At 25.5% G+C, this 16,424-nt stretch overlaps 1 protein-coding gene across 1 annotated transcript; it reads left to right on the plus strand.

The window, feature by feature from the left end:
• The first annotated feature begins 13,526 nt into the window (after positions 1-13,526).
• EAE97_000971 (uncharacterized protein) lies at positions 13,527-16,231 on the plus strand. Its single transcript, XM_038871481.1, has 3 exons — positions 13,527-14,084; positions 14,244-14,551; positions 14,603-16,231. The coding sequence occupies exons 1-3, from the start codon at positions 13,902-13,904 to the stop codon at positions 16,074-16,076; spliced, it is 1,965 nt and encodes a 654-aa protein (XP_038737382.1). The 5' UTR covers positions 13,527-13,901; the 3' UTR covers positions 16,077-16,231.
• The last annotated feature ends 193 nt before the right edge of the window (positions 16,232-16,424 follow it).

The raw sequence follows: 16,424 nt of genomic DNA on the forward strand, positions 1-16,424 counted from the left end.
GAGGTAAGATTACAAAATTTCGAAAGATTTCCAAAACGTCTGAGCAATCATCAAAACAGATAAAATCGATCGATCCTTTATTTCGTTTCATTTCCAAAGGGTTTCGTCTCGTCTCTCATCTCGTTTCATTCCTCCAATCCTTCCCGTGCAACCACATTTACATTCGTGAACTTATAGATTTACTTGGCATGTTTTCCGGCCAGACGAAAGCGAAGATCCTGAGGCGAGTGAAGATACACTGTAAGGGAAGATAAATTCAGGTAATAATCTGCAGCTGTCATACCAGAAATAGCCACGGATATTCAGGAACGCAGGCACGTCAGCCGTACTTTAATACTTTTCCAAGCCCCTCTTTTCCCGAAGGGTCGTCTAATATCTCTTAAGGCAAGGTTTCGCGGGCTTGCTTTTCCGGAAACCCAGAAATCATCGAACTGAATCCAAATAATATACAATCATGGCAATGTTTCATGCTCTGATAAAATGTGAAAAGTATAGTATATAAATTCAATAAATTTCCCAAGCAAGAAAGTCATAACCATTTGCTGAAAATATCCACCAACATAAATTGTACACCCTCTGTAGCACCAATGTCATAGTACAAAAGTAGTTATTGGCCCTTTAGATCAACGAAAGAAGATAAACACCAATCGAGATTTGATCGCACCCCACTTTTGGTGGTGACAAACCTAGCCAGATGAACCCTTAAAAGGAAATAAAATATGCCTAGTTAGTTGGAGGTGGTACGGATATCTTGGTGCGTACATTTGTCCACCCAAACCACTCGAGCTATTCATTTTCTCCACGCGCTCTTGCAGAGAGAATGGGATTTTAGTCTTTCGCGAGAGTTACTAAATCGAACAAGGTATGACGGGCCGAGGCTTGGGACCATGGGTGAGGAGGAGAGACAGGGATCTAATGAAGAATTGAGTTTTGGAGACTGGAGCTGATGGATATAGAGATGATTACTGATGAATTGATGAACGGACGGATTATATCATATCAACCATCGTAAGTTTTGACATTGAAGCATGAGAAAAACGAAGAAGAGATGTTGGGTAACCGTAAGTTCGGACTGATAAGGTACCAGAAACCTAACAGAGAGTGACTTTAGGTTATCCAGCCCCCAGAATTACCCGACGGAAATATTGAATCTAGTTCATAGTTGACAAATGCATCGATGGTGCATCTTTCACTGCCTTACTTGTTTCTTAGTGTAACGTTAGTTCAAAAATGCCAACGAGGTGCCCGGAAATGGTCTAGGTAACACTAACACCAAATGTTCTCCATTTGAAACCTTTCTGGGCAAGACCATCCGGGCATTTCTAGAGAGAATTTACCTGGGGCATTCAAATCGAAGCGGCATTTATAGGTTATGAAGTGGATGTAAAATAAAGGATCGGAGTCGCCATCTAAATCATCTTGTTGTCTGCGACGGTTGTTCAGCAGGTCCAATAACAGGCAGGCCTGGAAGCAAAAAGCCATTGCGAACGAGTCGGGAGAATCCAATCCCTTCCTTGTCTTAGATGGATTTGCCGAACCTTGTATTCTGAAGAACTCGGGCCTTGAGAGGAAAAAAGTAGATTTCCACACCAGAACGTTAATGTTCGAGATGAATAATGCAATAAGACTGATTAAAATACTCATTCAACTTCATGAATATTATGAGATTTCAAACCAGAAATGAAACTAACGTAATTTATCAGCATATAGGCCATATTAGCATATGGGCTACTTTCACCTCAATTTACACTTTCAAATACAGATTATTCAATAACTACTTTATTATAATAAAATAAATTAAGTTTTTGTGATTTATATATATTTATACTATATATTTTGATTCTTCCAAATAAACTTGTCATTCTCTAAATATATTGATTATTGCTAATAATTCTTTATTATATATTTCTATTAAAAGATTGGGTGGAAGAGGCCTCTATTTTGACTATATTGCTATGCGTATAAGCATATTAATCCTCTCATAATATTATATAAAGGGACTAATATACTTATCTATAGTTCATCTAATCTAGCTCATTTAAATAACTATATTATTAATCATTATATATATTTAGTATTAATAACTTCTATTCCTTTTAATATTCCCCTATAGGAATTATTATCTTTGATTTCTTCAATCTTTTATATTTCTATAATCTCAATTCTAGTATATTCTTAAATCTTTTGAATATTATTCTTATCAAAATTTAGTTATTCTATTTATTATTATATCTAATATATTAATATAATTAATTATTATCTTTTCCTTTTTAATAAAATCTCTAATAAAATAATAATATATATTAATATACTTTGATTGTTTATATAAATATAAGTTTTTGATTAGAGTTATTATTCCTTAATTATTATTTAATAGTTAAATAGTATTTTTATATATAAATATATATTCTATCTTTTTAAGATCTTTAAGTATTTAGGCTAATTATTTCCCTTATTTAATAAATATTATTATTAATATATATTCAGATTTAATATTCAATATTACTATTGAATTCTGCTTTTTATTAATTTATAATATTAGCTCTCTATAAAACATAATAATTCCCTTAGAAATACTTTTTTAATTATATTGATTATTTATTTAATCTACATTAATAAAGATTTTTATAATATTTACTGATAAATTATACTCCTTTGCGATTTGATATTATATTCCCTTAGGCTTGTATTTGAGTTTCTGAGTAATTATAGCCTTCAGATATTATATTAAATTTTTTATTTTTATTTTATAGTATTTCACTGATTTTATTATATATTATGATAATTGATCTAATATAAAGGAGATATTTAGTTTTATATATATTATTAAATAAATAAGGTTATTTATAATTTATTAATATTTAATAATATTAATTAATTTATTATTTTCTATAGTTGGTTATAGATATAAGTAATTAATAATAAGTATTTTTTTAATATAATATTAAATATATGAAATTCCGAATTTTATAAATATAATTTTCAAATATTCTTTTTAATTTAATATAAGTAATCTATTTGCTTGATTTTTTATAATTCTAATATCTAGAATCTTATTAATCTCCCCTAGATTCTTAATATTAAAATATAAGGAGAATATTATAAAAAATTAATTAAATTGATCTTTTGAGATTAAGAAAGTGATTATATTATTAATATAAATTAATAAATTGAATTATTGAGTAGTATAAATATATAAATATAAATCAATAAGATTTTAAATAAAGTTCTAATTAATTAATTCAGATTTTAAAAATTAATTTCAATTTTGTTCAATTTGTTTAAGATTATATAAACTCTATAATATATATAAAATACATTTATCTAATATATTAATTTTTTTAAAATAATATAAGATATATTTTCTTCTTGAGATAGGATTCTATAAAAGTATTCTTTATATCAAAATATTAGTATTCTAAGTTTTCCTTTATAATAATTATTAAGAATAAGCAAAGTATATCAAATTATATTATAGAGATAAAGATTTTATTATAATCTTTTCCAAAAACTTAACTAAAACTTTTTATTATTAATTATATTTTGAATCTCTCAATTTTATTATTCTTTATCTTTATTGTAAATACTTATTTTATTAAAATAAGATTTTCTTTTTTTAATAGAATATACTTTTCTTAAATATTATTTTTGATTAATAAACTAATCTCTTTTTAAATAATTTATTTTTATTTTTCATTATATTTAGGATTCGAGATTACCTAATTATATATAGTAGAAATAAGGATTTCTAGGATCTATTTTGTAAAGAAGGCTATATTCTTATTTATAAAATTCCTCAAAATTATTTAAAGATTTTTAAATACTTTTGTTTTAATATTTAAATCAATTCTTAATATAAAGAGTATAGAGATTATAATATATTCAATAGCGTTTTTATTAGATTTATTAAAAATATTATTATTATTATTTAAATTAGTTTTTGAATATATTTATCTAACTTATTATTATTTTATTTATATTTTCGAAAAAAGTATTTTTTAGGGAAATCTATATTTATAAATATAATTAGAATTTCTATTAAAGATTTATTAATTTTAAATATTATATTTAATATTTCTATTTCTTTTATTTTTAGAAATAGAATTAGTTTTATAAATAAATTAATCTCTATAATATTTCCTTTACTATTTTTATTGAATTTTTGAATATTATTAATTTTGGATATACTAAGAATTATAATTTTTAGGGATTTAAAGGTAATAATATTTTATAGAGATTTAAATAAAGATTCTTATACTTTTTATATCTTATAAAATTTATTTCTAGATTTTTTATTAAAAATAATATTTTTTGTATTTTAAAATCTTAATATAAAGTTTTTTATTCTTAAGTTTAAATCTCCCCCTTTTTTGGATTTGTTTATAATTATTCAATTTGCTTATATAATATAATCTAGCTTTAGTAAATATATTTTAATATATTTATTAATTATATATAAATATTCTATAAAAATATTTATTTAAATTGTATCTTATAATTTATTATATTATTGATTTTTTAAAATTGTTTTTAAATTAATATATATATAATACTTGCTTTTTTATATTCTATAATAATTAATATCTAGGATTAATTTTATAAATACTTTAATCAAATTAATAATATTATTATTAATAATCAATTCAATATTTGTTTTATTTCTATAATATATATTATATTTAATAACTTTATTTTAAAATTCTAATAATAATTTAATCTCTTTTAGTATAATTCTTATATTAGCTTTAATAATATTAATATTTCTCTTAATAATTTTATTCTAATAAAATAATATTATAATAATTAGTTCTAATTGGATCCCAAAATTTTATTTTTTAATAACTTAAATTAATTCTAATATATTATTAATTTAAATAGTTATTATTTTATTATTAATATTAAATTCTAATTTAGTTTTTTATTTCTTTAATTTTGATATAACTTTATCTTTTGTTTTCAAAGTCAAAATTTAATTTATTTTTATTTAGTTATTTATAATCAATAGGAAATAGTGATTTTCTTATAAGAATTTTGGGAATAGGTTAATAATATTGAAATGAATAAGCTTTAATCTTTTTGTTTTATAGAAATTAAATTATTTTGGAATTAGATTCTTTATTTTAGTAAGTATATATACTTTGTATACAAAGATCTTAAATGGAACTTTAATCAGTTTTTCTAATATCATAACTTTATAGAGATTCTATATTTTCTTTAGATTAAAATGATTAAATTGTTTATACTATAATAAATAAGTTTCTAAATTCTTTTTAATTTTATTTAAAGAAATGTTTAAAATAATCTTATTTGACTTAATATTACTAATAATCTCTATATTCTATAAAATAATGTTTTTATATTCTTTTATAATATTCAAGATTATATAAATTCCTTTATTCATTTTTGTTTTAATAATATTTATTTTATTCTTTTGAAAATATATATAATCTAAATTGAATTTATTCTTAAATCTAGTTTTATAGATCTTTTTACTAGAAAGGAGATTGACTTTTAATTCTAATATATATAATATTTTTGAAAATAAAATTATATTATTATTTTTCAATTCTATTATAATAATATCTATTTGATTATAATATATAACTCTTTTATCAATTTTTATTATTTTCCTTTTTATCTTTTTGATATTTCTAAAAAGGGAAAGTTGATTAGATATATATAAGGAAGTATTAATATCTATATATTAATGAAAAGGGATAATCTTACAAATAAGCTTTTTGGATATATAATACTCTTTATTATCAGATTCTTCTTTACTCTCTAATAAATCAAGATTAATTAAAAGACTTTCACTATTTATAAAATGAACTTAATTGCTTTTCTTAGAAAATAATATTTTGATTATCTTTTTAAATATTATTCTTTATTGCTAGATTTTGTAATATTTGTAAATCAAAACTTATATAAATAAAAAATCTTTATAATTATATAAAAAGTATTTTTTTTACTTATATAAATAATAAGCAGGGGGCTTTATATTATTATTTTATTTTTATTTTCCAAATAAACTTAATCCTTTATATTTTCCTTATCGATTTAGAATCACATACTTTTTATTAATAATATAAGCTTATTCTATTTCTTTAATATTAAGTTTTTTAATTATAAGATATTTAATCTTGTTTCCCATTACTAATATACTCTGAATACTCATAATATTAATTGTTGTTTGATATTCGTTTAATAAATTTCTAATCAAAACTAAGAATAAAGCTTTATTTCTATATAAATCTTTAAATATAGAATTGATAATATCAAATTTGTATTAATATTCTTTTAGTTTATTTTAGGCTTTAATAATAATTATTTCTAAATGACTAATGAATTTAAAAATAAATGTTTGAATTATTATTAAATATATATTAATTATAATATTATTAATTCTTGAATACTTTGATTTCAAATAGTTCTATAATATTCATATTATATTATATTTATTAATAAATATTTTATTATTATTATTAAATAATCTGTATATATATAATAATATATTAGCTTTATTTTTTTAAATATTTGGTCTTTTTATTAAAATTGAATTTAATATTTATAATTTTGTTTTCTTTAAGAATTGAGAAAACTTTAGTATTATTAATTTCTATTCTAATTTCTTTAATCTTAATATACTTTTATAATATGAATTTAATTATATAAAACTAATTCTTTTTTTTTAATTATATTTTTATTTATTAAAATTATTAATTATAAATCTTTTAAATAAAATTCAGGATACTTTTTGTTTGCTTTTTGGTTTTATTTATTTTGATATTTGTATAAAGAATTTGCAAGATTTTTTTCCCTTTTTTCTATATAAATAGATTTATATAAATTGTAAATATAAATATAATTAATATTATATATTTTTTTTATACTATATATATATTTATTTGTAAATAGTACTATATATTCTTTTAACTTTATAAATTGATAGTAATAATGATTATAATATCATATATTGCTTATAGGGTAGTATTATATATTCTTCAATTTCGCGAATTAGATTATAATAATAATTACATCAATTATATCCAGAAGCCATATTAACCAGGTTTTATAATCTATTAAAAGATTGAGTGAAAAAGGTTTCTATATTGATTATATTGCTATACATATAAATATATTAATCCTCTCATAGTATTATATAAGGGGACCAATATTCCTGTCTATAATTCGTCTAATCTAGCCTGTTTAGGTAACCGTATTACTAATCACTACATGTGCTTAGCACCGGTAACTTCTATTCCTTTTAACAATTTCATAATTTAATTCAACTAATAATAGTTTTCGAAAATAGAATATAATTAATTACTATTTCTTATTTTATTCTAATTGATTTAAAATTATTTTTATAACAAAATCTAAGGAGTTTATTTTTATTATAATTTGCTTTTTAGAGTTGAATATTAATAATATTAGTTTTTTTTACAATTATTTGTTTAAATATTTCAAATAATTATTATATCTTAATTATTCATTCAAAACTCTCTTAATCCTTTTTAATTAAATTAATTAAAAATATTATAATCCTTAAATAATCTTTAATAAATATTTAATAAAAGTTAACAAATCCTAGAAAGAATTATATTTCTTTAATTATATTTGGCTACTTTTATTCAAATACTATTTTAATCTTATCCTTGTTTATTTTGAATCTTTGATTTGATATAATAAATCCAAGAAATTTTGTTTCTATAATGTAAGATTTATATTTGCTTAATTTGTATAATAAATCTATCTTAACTAAACTTTCAAGAATATTACTAATATCCCTAATATATTAAATCTTATTAATTAAGTATACTAAAATATTGTTTAAATAGTATATATAATAAGTATTTAAATATTATAATAATATATTATTTATAAATCTTATAAAAATAATTAGTATATTAATTAATTTGAATAATATAATTTAATATTTATATAGCCTATATCTTATTTTGAAAGTGGTTTTCTATTTCTTATTTTCCTTTATTCTAATTAAATAATATCTATTTCAAAGATTTATTTTAATAAATATTATAATTTTATTTAATTGATCTCTTAATTTTGTAATTAATAAAAATAAATATTAATCTTTTTTTATAAACATATTAAGCTTTTTATAATCTATAATTAATTTTTAAATACTATTCTTTTTAGATATCTATATAATTAAACTTATTATTCAGAATATGGATTCCCTAATTTATTCCTTAGCTAAATGATTATTAATATATTCCCTAAATATCTTTAATTTGTTAATTAATATTAAATAAATTAGAATATATACAAATATCTTATCTTTCTTTAATATTATTTTATAATTCTATAGCTTATATTTTAGTAAAGTCTTATAAACCTCTAATTCCTTAAATATATATTTGTATTTTCTGTATTATTTTAATATTATAAATTCTTTTATTGTAATTATAATTTCTTATTATATTATTAGTTTTTGTATTTGTAGAAAAAATATACTAGTCTTTACTTTTAATAAAGGATTTTAGATTAAATATTCTATATTATTAGAGTTGTTTATATTCAATTCCTCTTAATATATATCCTATTCTACAAACATTTTAAATATATTCTTGTGATTGTTTTTGTACTAATCAAATATTATTGTTTTTTATAACCAATTTATTCTAGGATTGTATATCTTTAACTATAATATTCCTAGGATAATCTATTATTAATTCAATGATATAATATTAAGCTATATAATCTTCGAATATTGGTTTATATTTATTTATATTGATTATATCTTTTATAAAACATTTTTGTTAGATTCTATTAATTGATTATTAATTAGCTATAATTAATAGAATTATTGTTTTTTTTGGAGTAAAACTTTTAAGTATTCTATAGTCTTTAATATAATAAAATTTCCTATATTTTCTGAATTTATTATAATCTATTATAATTATCTATTTATATTGATTCTATAATATATTTGTTTTATTTATTCTATAGTATTTAATTATAATATTTCTTGATTACTCTTATTCTCCTAAATGATTTTGTTATTTAAAATTATTTATTAAGGCTTTTTTTTTCTAAATAAATAATATTTGTTTTTGATTTGATTTTATTATTAAGTAAATTCTTTTATAAAGTGTATTGATATATCCTTTGGGAGATTTTTATTATTATTTCTATCATTAGTAATAGTAATATAGCTTAAACTTAAATATAATATTCTTTTTCAATCTTTTTATATAAAAACAAAATATAGCTTTTTTTTTAATATATAATAATAAAAGATTTTCTATAATTCTTTTTAGTTTAATTATTTTAGGTATTTATTATTAATTCTCTTTATAAAGGATGAATTTGTAGTAATTCTGAATCAGAGGATTTAGTATTAATCGATATATCTAATCTTATAAGTCTTATTTTCCTTAATATTTATTATACTAAGGTTATAGTTAATAGTTCTTTTATTAGTGTTTTTGAATCTCTAAATATAATAATTTTATTAATCGATTTGTTAGATTATCTATAAATCTCTTTTCTATAGGTCTTTATTTATTTATAAAAAGCATTTGATTTCTTTTTCTTTGAATTCTTTTTTAAACTCTTTTTTTTCAAATTCACCCCCAAGTTTCTTTTTGTAAGTTAATAGTAGTATAGCTAACTCTGCTTTATTAATAACATACAACTATAATACAAAAATGATATTAAATTGGTTTTTATTAAACTTATTCTTAAAATTACTTTTTTTTTTCTATTTTCTTATTTTGATAATTTATTACTTAATATTCTGCTTTTCTATATTTAAAGTATAAATAATTTTATTGTTTTTGTTTTTTTTCTACATTATTATTCCTAGTTTTATAATAAATAGTATTTAATTCTATAAGATTTTTATATCTTTATAAATTATAATATAATCTATTCTTATTTTTGTAATAATATTCTTACTTATAATTTATCTAAAGTTTATATAATTATTAAATTTATTTATATTTATATAAACAATTATTAATATTAATAAAACTTTTAATTAATTTGTTTAAATTATTATTCTTTTTTCTCTATCAAATTCCAAATATATTTCTGATTTGAGTTTTTTATAATAATGATTTATAATAGTGATATTATTCTATTTAATTGTTTCTATATATCTTTGAAATTCTATAATATATTTCAATACTAATTCTATTTATTTGAAATTAAAGATCTTTTTTATTATTATTTCTAATTTATTAAAGTTTCTAAAGATTCTATAAATCTTTATTTTGAATTCTTTAAAACTATTGAAAATAATTCTTATCAGTTATATATATTTTTTATTATTATATTCAAAATAGTTATATAAGTATAGCTGAATTTATTTATTTATTTCTTTTTAAAGATATAATAAGACTTATATATTCTTAAATTCATTTTTAATGAATTTGTTTTGATTAAATCTAAAATAGATTTCTAATTGTAATAGGAAAATGTTGAGTTTCTATTAATTTTTTTGATATTTATTTAATAAAATAATCTTGAATATTTTGTTAATAATAATCTCCTTGGGAGTATTAGTTATTTCAATATTATTGAAATTGATTATTGAAATTTGTTAGCCTTTAGAAGAATTATTAGCTATCATATTAATAATTAATATTGAATTAATATTTAAAGCAGAAAAGATATTCAAAGTGTTACAGAAGTTATCTCTAGAATTATATAAAAATGTCTAGAAATCTTTTGAAATGATTTAAATTAGATTTCAAATAAAAATTCAATAAGGTTATAACTATTTGTAATTCTTGTAATTATAGTATGAAATTAATAATTATCTTAAGCATAAAACTTTATATTATAATAAACCTATTCCTTTATATAAATCTTTATTTCCTAAAATCAATTAATAAATCAATCAATTCAACAAATCGATTAGCTTTCAATTATATAATATTTATTTTATAATTTCTAATAAAGCTATTGTTTATCTAATTTGTATTTATTAATTAATTTATACTTATTAGATAAATAATAATTGCTATTTAACCTATATTTATTAAATAATCTATAACTACTGAATATCCCATATCTATTATAAAGTAAGTAGTAATAAAAGATAAATATTTATCTTTTAATTACTAATTATTTATCTGGTTATTACTATCTCTAGTCATTCTTTAATTCTTCTATTCTTATAATACTGTTTTCATAGATTCTAATACTAAGACCTAAGGTTTATCTTATAATCCATATTGCGATACGAGTACCTTCGTAATACATATCAGTATGCGAGTCACTTATTTTACATACAAAATTCGTTTGTACGTAATCATACACTTTCTTTATTTATAGATATAATTTTCTGAAAATTTGATATAAAATATTTGAATATATAAAAATTTTAAAAATCTAATTAATTTTAAGAAATTCGAATTTATAAAGTTGTTATTATAAAAATAGTTTTTTTGTAATGAAAATTGTAACAATTTCCTTTTTTTTTAGAAAACAATAAAATTATTTTATAAAAATTAGATTAATAGAAAACCTAGACTTTAATTTTTTTCTAAGATCTTTTATTCAAGAAAACAATAATTAGTTATTAAAATATTAATATTTTAAAAAGCTTGATTTAGATGGTTTTCGAAATAACCCGCATACTGATATAACCCGCATACTAATAAAACACGTTACAAAAAATAAAATTATCAATTCTATACTATAATATTATATACAAAACATTATATATTTTAATAATCTTTTGAATACTTAGTTTTTTATCTTTTTGAATAACTTCAATAATAAAGAATATATAAGCTTCTTAATTATTCGAATTTATTATAGATTATTAATAAAATATATATTGAAAGAGAAAAGTGTAAATTGAGGTGAAAGTGGCCTACATGCTGATATGACCCATATGCTAATAAATTACGTTATATACACAGGCAATCTTATTGTATATTCCGGAGGTTTAATCATCAACAGGTGAATATCAGAGAATCATCCAAACTATCCTTGTTAAAAACCAACGACAATTGGGATCTAGGGATCTGGAATCCTTGAATGCGAATCGTTCAAGTCAGGTACAGTTCGGCAGCAATGCAGTGCAGTCAGTGCAAAAGACTTGAAGATGGCTACCTTAACTTAAAATAAGTCCCAGGAACTCGAAAAAAGAAGAGCTGAAGGCTGTGTTCGTTGTTCTTGGCCTGACACAGTAAGCGCAATCGTAAAATTCGGTACAAGATCTTACGGTTTTCGAAAAGTGGCAGTCAGCAGGATCTCTGAAGCTCTTGTTCATCTCTTCTGGGCTCTTCTTGAAACAAGTATATCATATTCAAGCCGTCTCTATATATCCAGTTCGTACTCGACTCGGGAAAAGAGGGTTGAGAGCTTGTAAGAAAGATGGGTCAATGTAGATAATACCCGAAGATATGAGAGGGGACTCAAAGATTCACGGATATTGTAGGGGAGATAAACACCCGCAAAGACACAACAAGAGTGTAGCATTATTATCTTGAACTACGAAGTGAAAGCAACATACAATCTGAATAGCTGGAGGACTTGAGTTGCAAAGGTGTGGTTTGGAAGGTACCCAGGTATACATGTAGCAGATAGGTAGGTAGGGTAGATAGCTTCATGCTGTAATTTCTGTTGTACCAGAAGAGGAAAAAAGTAATACTCAATAGGGTTATCGAAAACTTTATATAAATAAAGTTTGGTTTCATGGTTCAGTGTGTGTTACCCTGTTTTTGCCACCAACAGGCGTTCTTCAATCATGAGTGTGGTTTGATGTCCGCCCTATGAGAATATTACTTGGAATGAATGAGCTGTAGCACAAGATTGGGTGTACAATTCACAATATACGATGCATCCTTACTAAATGACTTTCCATACCTAAATGATATCCCTGTTCATGCTGCAACCAAGAACCCCAGTCGGTGAATCGTACGGGAGAATCATGTACGGAAGTACTAGGAAAGGTAGTGTAGAGAGGAAGCATGACTGACTATCGAGAGTGACTTAAATACCTACTGAATGACCTGAGAAGAAAGCAAGCAAGCCGGCCAGCCAACCAGCCAGCCAGCCAGCAAGAACTTGCATAACGATAACAGCAACAATGAATGATAATAATAGCATGTTCTTGATGAAAGAGCGGTAGGAAATTGATATAATCTTTTTGTTGTTCTACCCCCCTTTCTCCTTTCTAACTCTGCCCTTTCTTCGTTTTTTTCTCCATCTAAATATATGAGAAATCATACAATACGATCCAGTATTAGTATTCTCTTTATCTAGGTACTTGGGTAATACTTTTCTTACTTTCCAAATAAATCAAAAAAGAGGGTCTCACATTGTTAGACAACCCAAACATCCACACAAATATATCCACGCTTTTCCGAATCACCCTTAGTAAATTTAGTTTGTGCACCTTGTGCACTTTACAGCGAATCAAAAAATGATCTGAGGTGGAGGCGAGTTATTCTAAATACCCATGCAAGCCCATAACCCAGCCCAGCCAGACCCAGTTTAGCTTCTCCAACACAAAGGGCTGTTCATGTCTCTCCGAACTTCCATGCCGTAGAGATTCCTACGACTTCACTCTTCTTCCAACTTCATCACCTAATTGATTGTAAGGTTGATTCATTCATACCAGATAATTGTTACTATTCTATTCTATATGTAATCGAACTTCGAATCATTCATTGCGAATTGTTCAAAGATTCAGAGTGGTCAACTTTCATTACCTATGAAATCATACTCATTCACCCTTTTCGCTGGTAGATGAACTTGTGATTCGACTTCATGCTGAACCTCATTTAAGAGCGATCCCTGGCCAGAGCCAGCAGAACGAGAGAGAACGAATACACCTTATAACCTCAAAATCTTATCATCATACAAACAAAACCACCTTACTGTTTCAACCCGAGTTGTTCAGTCAAATCCACAAGATGTCTCCATCGTTAGATATTCCCCAAGCCGGCTTGAGGCTGGAGAGTAATCCACCCTCCAACAAGTCTGCCACAAATGTTACACCTGCTATTGGCTTGACTTTGAGCAATGCAATGATCGAGGACATGATCAAATGTTATCAGAATAACAAACCAATAGAATTATCATTGGGTGGACATCCCGTAAGAGATCCCGCTCCTCATGGTTTCTATGATTTTTGGTAGCCGAACGTCTCCAGCGTACGGCACCAATTATTCATGTTTGACTATAATAACAATAGTATCTACTTGATTGTGTGAACAGAAAACAATTGCTAACTGATTTCCTTTTCTGCAAACTAGAATCTGATATATGGCAACAAATCTCACATTCTTTCCACTTACCACGATCCATTCCAATACGAAGTATACCAGACTGCGGATTCCAGCGATACGGACTCGGACCACTTCAATATGTCGAAACCACAGGTACTCAGTGAGCTTACCCTCGCCAACAAGAAGTTATTGGGGCCAGGTGCGCAACCTCGTTACAAGGCGGAAAGCATGAAGACGAGCAAGAAGCCCACTTCGGCAACTGCAGGCGAGGATACAGCGTTAGAAAATTTGAGGGAATCGATGGCCACAGCTCAAGCGAAGAAAGATGGGAATACGTGAGTAGTAATTAGATTGCTGCAAGTGGACTAGGGAACTAACCTCAGTAGTACAAAAATCATCAATCAAATCCCTGGAAAACGAGGAGCCTCCAAGGTCACAAGCAAATCGAAGTTCCTGGGCAAGGGGCTCGGAAACGATGCAACCAAATCGATGCCAGTCAGTCCCGCCCTTTCTGGCTTAGGAAGTCCAGCTTTAGGCGCGACTAAGTCTCTCTCCCAGCAACAAGCCGAGAATGCCAAGAGCAGTAGGAAACCTGTAGTCCACCTACTGGCCCTCGAACCAATGTCTGAGAAGGAACTCAATAACCGAATTCCTGGTCCAAAAGATGACCTCAAGCAGGCAATTGCGAAGGTAGGAGACCTCAATACATCGACTGGAAAATGGGAACTCCGCAAAAATTACTACAAAGAGCTCGACGTATTCAACTTCAAATACGGAAGCGACGCCGAGCGTCAGAGAGCAATTGATAATGCGGTTAAGATTTTCGACAAGATGAGATTGGGCTTATCGGAACCTGAGTGGGAAAAGCTCTTGCCCAAATCGGAGCGAGGAACTGGAAAGTCCCTTAGTAAGGTGCAAGCTTCAATTACCAATAGCGCTGCTGCGAAATTAAAATCCAACGACGAGGAAGACGTATTTGGCGATAAAATGGCTTCAAAGGTGAAGACTGAGACTACAACCAGATCAGCTTCAGGACCACCAACAACTAAGCCCAAGAAACTTAGCGAAAAAGAAGCTCAGGCCAAAAGATTACTTTCTAAGAATCCTCCAAAAACAGCAGCAGCCACTATGAAGTCGAAGGCCGTGAAGAAGGAAGTTGAAAAGCCAAAAGGATCAGCGGCAAAGCCTCTTTCTTCCCAATATGTTGTCGAATCCGACGAAGAAGAAGTTCCAATCAAGAAGCCTCAAGTTACCAAGGCCCCAGTCAAGAAAGAGAATGTCAACAGCAAACGAGGTCGTAACGAAGAAATGGATTCTAGCGATTCGAGCTTACCTTTAAGTAAGAAGATCAAGAAGGATACTACCAATTCACATCGAGTTTCAGATGCTAGTCAATCATCTCGTCCAAGCTCCAATTCTACGACCTCTTCTTCGAATTCCTTCAAAGGCAAAGCAAACTCCCCACAGAAATCATCACCTTTGGCTTCCTCGCCACCGACCAATGCATCGGATTTCGGAAATACATCTTCTGGTGGTCGATCATCGACATCTACTTCTCCTCCCAATCATCACACTTTGTCCAATACTCGCAACAATCGATCACCTATTCATAAACGCCACCAAAAGTCATCCAGTGTTGCCTCGTCAGTCTCATCCACCGATAGTACCCGCCGTTTGAGACCTGGTGTATTGGACTTGGCCGAAAACTACAAGAGATTTTATCCTATCTATCTCAAGCTTCATAATGAATTGGCAACATCGAGGGTTAAAAATCCTATAGAGGAAGAGAAGCTTCTCGCAATGCATGAGCGCCTGAGCGACTTGAAGAAACAGATTCTGGAGGGGATCATCGAAGAATGAAATGGCTCTGCTTCACTTCTCATTTGACATGACTGAATCGGTCTTTCATTACATCGCTACACATGCGATAATTCTCAACACAAAACGACTGCTTTGACTGCGATTATACTATCCATTTACTGCACACACACACACACACACACACACACACACACTATACACGACAGGTGAAGCGGCAGGCTTCTCAATTTATCTGTTTTCTGCATATGGAGTAACACGGGCATTTACCACGGCAGGCAAAACCGAACACTTTTCAATTTCATTTTACTTTCTTGTTTTCACAAAATTTGAGATTTTTTTTTACTTCTCCGTGGATGGAGCTTCAACTAAATACCCTTTGGGAATGGA

This window comes from Botrytis byssoidea, assembly GCF_014898295.1.
Source record: "Botrytis byssoidea strain MUCL 94 chromosome Unknown BBYS_002, whole genome shotgun sequence".
Lineage (NCBI taxonomy): Eukaryota > Fungi > Ascomycota > Leotiomycetes > Helotiales > Sclerotiniaceae > Botrytis > Botrytis byssoidea.